At 48.2% G+C, this 5,859-nt stretch overlaps 1 protein-coding gene across 1 annotated transcript; it reads right to left on the reverse strand.

Moving 5' to 3' along the window:
* Positions 1-575: 575 nt before the first annotated feature.
* On the reverse strand, positions 576-1,632 carry LOC112066585 (testis-expressed protein 19-like). The gene is made up of 2 exons (XM_024130207.1): positions 1,108-1,632; positions 576-1,025 (listed from the first exon to the last, which is right to left on the reverse strand). Exons 1-2 carry the CDS (start codon positions 1,630-1,632, stop codon positions 576-578), a joined length of 975 nt encoding a protein of 324 aa, XP_023985975.1.
* Positions 1,633-5,859: the final 4,227 nt, after the last annotated feature.

Raw genomic sequence — 5,859 nt, forward strand, 5'->3', positions numbered from 1 at the left:
TTTATTGAGTTGAAAATGACACACAAAGAAACAGGAACTAAATAGGCAAACTGCATAAAACTGCCAATATTTGAAACAAGGTCTCTCCCACTGCAGAGTCCCCAGTGCTGATAACTGGGTCCTGTGGAACCCAGAGGCCAATGGGTAAAGGCAGGCACATGTCCCTGTGGTCCCCAAACTCCAGCGTGTTCCTGGGAGTGTGTCACACTTGAGACGTCCCTCCCCACAGCCAGGGCAGGGCTGGTGCACAGATCTGTGTGCTGTTCCCCACTTCACACACTGCACGGCAACCATTCACCTGGCACATCCTGAATAGCCTCAAATTCCTAACTCCATGACATTTGACACAGAACTTCTCTCCCCGTTACAGGTGTTTGGGTCCCTTCTACCTGATGCTGTGGTGGGTCCTGTTTCTCAGTCTCTGGGCCACTCACCATTCTTCCTCCCCAGGCCCAAGTCTCCAACCTCTGCTAATTGCTAATAACAGCCCTGGCTGTTGTGGAGGGGTCAGTCCTTCCCAGCTTCTGGTGTCCCGGGGAAGCCAGGACAATGGTGACCACTTGGGCCTCAGTTCCTCAGTTCAGGGGCCCTGGGCTGAGGGTCTGGAAACATGGCAGCTCCCCCAGGGCTGAGGCTCCCATGACAGCCAGGCTCTCCCCAGGCCCTCTGGGCCCACTGGTGCCAGGATCCCATCCTTGGGTGGAGGACTGTGGCCTAGAGGCCGAGTCCCCCTCCTCTGCCTCCCTCTTGGTCCAGGGTGAATAAGAGAGGATGGTGAATCCCCTCTTGAGCAGGGCTGAGTCCGCAGGGACCAGCTCTTCATTCTGCCCTGGAGGAGAGGATTCCAGAATGCTCAGCCTCCACCGGTGCAGGTCCTGCTTCTGGGGTGCATCTTGGAGTCTCACCACCCTCACCTCATCAGGCTCCAGCAGCAGTTTCCAACACTGGCCTGGGGTCCTCAGGGCCCATCCTGGCTTCATCTTCCGGAGGCAGATGGCATCATAGCAGCCCACCATAAAGATGACCTGCAGGTCCAGTAACGAGGCCTTGGCCTCAACAGGGTCCGTGGCCCGGGTGGTGCCCAGCTCCAATACCATGGGCTCCCGCCGGGGGCAGGTCCACTTTGAAAAACTCCTGCCATGGAGGAGAGGGGCTTGGCCAGTGTGAGCAGGTAGGGAGTCCCCCAAATCTCCAGGGAAGGCTTTGGGTCCAGTCAGCATCCTCAGCACCCAGGCCCAGGGGTGTGGCGTCCTGAGGCTCCAGCTCGGTGGGCACAAAGTGATCATCCAGGCCCACCTCTTCTGACTCCACAGGGCCCGACGCCAGGGTGCCCGATCCCCAGTCCACAGACCCGCCCTGTGCAGGCTGCCCTTGGCCCTGCCCCCAGCTTGGTCCCATCCCCGGGGATGCCGCCTGCTCAGACCCTCCCTCAGTGTGGCCCATCAGCTCAGGGTCCCAGTCTTCATCTTCCCAGTCTTCCCACTCCAGCAACTGTCTGAGGTCCAGAAAGGCAGCCTTGAAGCAAGCAAAGCAGACCCTTAGCTGGCTGCCATGTTGAAGCTGGTACATCCAGGACGTGTGGAGGTAGGACATGCCCTCCGCCTCACACCGCATGCTGATTGGGGGGCACATGGCCACGCCGCCTACAGGACTTGCTGGGATCTTAGGGGGTCTGGCCCACAGGTGGGGGGCACAGTGAAGCGCTGGGGGGGCAGGGAGGAGGGGGCGTGAGAACGAGGAGGAGAACGGCGAGGATCAGGAGGAGGACAAAGGTGTTTCCCGCGTGGGGATTTGGGGTGGGGGTGGATGAACTGGGTCCTGATCCAACAGGGACCTGCAGAGGTCGGGAGGGACAAACTTCTGGAATTATCTTCAGCTGATGCAAGTGTTCTGTCCTCTGGGAACTGCAAAGGAAAGCAGTGAGGTTAGGGCCCCCCAGCAGCCAGGTGGGAGCAGGGACGAGTTGGGCACAAGGACCTTTGGGGTCAGACCCGGCCCTTTCGCTCTGCCTCTGCTCAGTTTAGCTGATCTGGGGCCAGTGGGCCACACAGCCTCTCCCCCATCCAACTCCCTACCCTCCCACCTCAGGGATCCCCAAACCCTGTCCGCCTTGCCTGATGGAACTGAAGGAAACTGAGGCAACCTGTCACAACCTGAGGGAACCTGAGAGAACCTGACTGAACCTGAGGGAAACTGTCGGAACCTGAACAAATCTGACCGAATCTGACAGAACCTGAGAGAGCCTGACCAAATCTGACTGAATTTGACAGAACCTGACAGAACCTGACTGAATCTGAGAGAAGCTATTGGAACCTGACTGAACCTGGGAACCTGAAGAAATCTGACAGAACCTGAGAGAAACTGCCAGAAACTGAGGGAAACTGTCAGAACCTGAGAGAATCTGTCAGAACCTAAGGGAAGCTGTCAGAACCTGATTGAACCTGAGGGAACCTGTGAGAATCTGATAGAAACTGAGTGAACCTGTGAGAACTTGACAGAACCTTACTGAACCTGTCGGAAACTGATGAAACCTGAGGGAACCTGTCAGAACCTAGGGAACCTGAGAGAGCTGTCAGAACCTGACAGAACCTGAGGGATCCTCACAGAACCTGAGAGAATCTGTCAGAACCAGTCAGAGCCTGACCAAATCTAATAGAATCTGACAGAACCTGAAGGAGCCTGACAGAACCACCCCCACCTGAGCTAGCCCGTCTGGCCTGAGGCCACGCTGGACCACGTGACCTCTTCAGCCTCCAAGCCCCACACTCCACCAGCCCGTAGGTCCCAGACCCTCTCCTCAGTCCCAGGGGCTCTCTCCTGGCCTGGTGCCTCCCTCCTGTAGGTACCTGTGGGGAAAAGAGGGGACAGAGCCCGCCTGGGCATATAAAGGGCCATTTCCCATGGTGCTCTGGGATCATCTGCATATCTCCCATGAGCCTCAGCCCACCAGGAAATGAAACTACTGAGTCATCCCCCTCCCCCACAGGAGAGCCTGTGCAGCCCCCAGGGGAGGGCATTCCTGTTCCCCCAACCCTGTCCCTAGGGTGATTGTGCCTGTGATATTTGCTCCTCTGAGGGCTGAGAAGACTGTTCCCATCAGTGTTTCATTCTGCAGGTTTCTGAAATTGTGTGGGCAAGCGTATCTCTTATGGTCATTGTCCCTTCATGGGTCCCTTGGGTGACCTGCCTGGTCACGGGTCCTGTCCTTCTGTGGTTAAAATGGATTCCTTCTTTGTATCTCTTGATTAAAGTTTCTTTATGAATTTCAGAAACTGATCGATTGCCAATTATTTACATTTTAAGCCCATTTCTGTCTCTTTGGCTTTTCACTTTTAAAATAAAGACTCTTTATCTACAAATAATAATACAAGTAATAAATAAACGCTGGAGAGAGTGTGGAGAAAAGAGAAACCTCCTACATTGTCGGTGGGAATGTAAATTGGTGCAGCAACTATGGAGAAAGTGTGGAGGTTCCTCAAAAAACTAAAAACAGAGTTGCCATATGATCCAGCAACCCCACTCCTGGGCATATATCCAGAGAAAACTCTAATTCAAAAATATACACACACCCCAATGTTCATAGCAGCACTATTCACAATAGCCAAGACATGGAAACAACTTAAATGTCCATTGACAGGTGAATGGATAAAGAAGATGTGGTATATATATATACAATGGATTATTACTCGGCCATAAAAAAGAATGAAATAATGCCATTTGCAGCAACATGGATGCAACTAGAGATTATCACACTAAGCGAAGTCAGAAAGAGAAAGACAAATACCATATGATATCACTTATATGTGGAATCTAAAACATGACACAAATGAACCTATCTACGAAACAGAAACAGGTTCACAGACATAGGGAACAGACTTGTGGTTGCCAAGGGGGATGGCGGATGTGGGAGGGAAGGATTGGGAGTTTGGGATTAGCAGATGCAAACTATTATGTATACAATTTTTACAAATTGTAAAATTTTTTATTCTAATTCTGTGAAGAATGCCATTGGTAGTCTGATAGGGATTGCATTGAATCTATAGATTGCTTTGGGTAGTCTAGTCATTTTCACAATATTGATTCTTCCAATCCAAGAACATGGTATATCTCTCCATCTGTTTGTGTCATCTTTGATTTCTTATCTTTAGGATTCTCTATGTATAGTATCATGTCATCTGCAAACAGTGACAGTTTTACTTCTTCTTTTCCAATTTGGATTCCTTTTATTTCTTTTTCTTCTCTGATTGCCATGGCTAGGACTTCCAAAACTATGTTGAATAATAGTGGCAAGAGTGGACATCCTTCTCTTGTTCCTGATCTTAGAGGAAATACTTTCAGTTTTTCACCATTGAGAATGATATTTGCCGTGCGTTTGTCATATATGGCCTTTATTATGTTGAGGTAGTTTCCGTCTATGCCCACTTTCTGGAGAGTTTTTATCATAAATGGATATTGAATTTTGTCAAAAGCTTTTTCTGCATCTATTGAGATGATCATATGGTTTTTATTCTTCAGTCTGTTAATGTGGTGTATCACATTGATTGATTTGCATATACTGAAAAATCCTTGCCTCGCTGGGATCTCGCTTGATCATGGTGTATGATCCTTTTAATGTGTTGTTGGATTCTGTTTGCTGGTATTTTGTTGAGGATTTTTGCATCTATATTCATCAGTATATTGGTCTGTAATTTTCTTTTTTTGTGAGGCATTGTTTTTAGAGCAGTTTTGTGTTCACAGCAAAACTGAGGAGAAACTACAGAGAGTTCTTATATTCCCCCTGCCCCACACAGGCACAGCCTCCCTGTCAAACTCTGCACCAGATGGTACATTTGTAATCATCAATGAACCTATAGTGACACCCTAGTATCACTCAATGTCCAGTTTACATTAGGGTTCACTTTTAGTGTTGTTCAATCTATGGATTTGGACAAAAGTTTAATGACATATATCCACCGTTACAATAACATACATGGTAGTTTCACTGCCCTGAAAATCCTCTGCATTCTCCCTGTTCATCACTCCCTATCCTCATCCCTGACAACCGCTTTTTTTTTTTTTCTCCATAGTTTTGCCTTTTCCAGAATGCCTTATAGTTGGAATCATACAATACGCAGGCTTCTCAGATTGGCTTCCTTCACTTAGTAATATGCATTTACGTTTCCTCCATGTATTTTCATGGCTTGCTAACTCATTTCTTTTTAGTGCTGAAAATTCCATTGTTGGGATGGACCACAGCTTATTTATCCATTCACTTACTGAAGGACATCTTGGCTGCTTCCAAGTTTTAGCAATTACGAACAAAGCTGCTATAAACATCGTGGGCAGAAAAAAAATCATGTGCAGGTTTTTGTGTGGACATAAGTTTTCAACTCATTAGGCAAATACCAAGGAGTGCGGTTTCTGGATCACTTGGTAAGAGTATGTCTAGTTTTCTAAGAAACTGCCAAACTGTCTTCCAAAGTGGCTGCACCATTCTGCATTCACACTAGCAATGACTGAGAGTTCCTGTTGCTCCACATCCTGGGCAGCATTTGGTGTTGCCTTTGTTCTGAATTTTGGCCATTCTGATAGGTGTGTAATGGTATCTCATGTTGTTTTAACTTGCAATTCCATAATGACATATGATGTGGAGCGCATTTTCACGTGCTTATTTACCATTTGTATACCTTCTTTGGTGAGGTGTCCGTTCAGGACTTTTGCCTATTTGAAAATCTGGTTGTTTATTTTCTTATGGTTAAGTTTTAAGAATTCTTTGTATATTTTGGATACCAGTTCTTCATCAAATGTGTCTTTTGGAAATATTTTCTCCAAGTCTTTGGTTTGTCTTCTCATTCTCTTGACAGTGTCTTTTGCAGAGCC

Source organism: Physeter macrocephalus, chromosome 14 (assembly GCF_002837175.3).
Source record: "Physeter macrocephalus isolate SW-GA chromosome 14, ASM283717v5, whole genome shotgun sequence".
NCBI classification, from domain to species: domain Eukaryota; kingdom Metazoa; phylum Chordata; class Mammalia; order Artiodactyla; family Physeteridae; genus Physeter; species Physeter macrocephalus.

Excerpts from the sequence above, each read along its gene's own strand:
- LOC112066585 (XM_024130207.1), bottom strand. The coding sequence starts at position 1,632 with ATGTGCCCCCCAATCAGCATGCGGTGTGAGGCGGAGGGCATGTCCTAC. Across the intron at positions 1,026-1,107 it reads TCAAAGTGGACCTGCCCCCG|GTCATCTTTATGGTGGGCTG; the intron begins GCGGGAGCCCAT and ends CTGGACCTGCAG.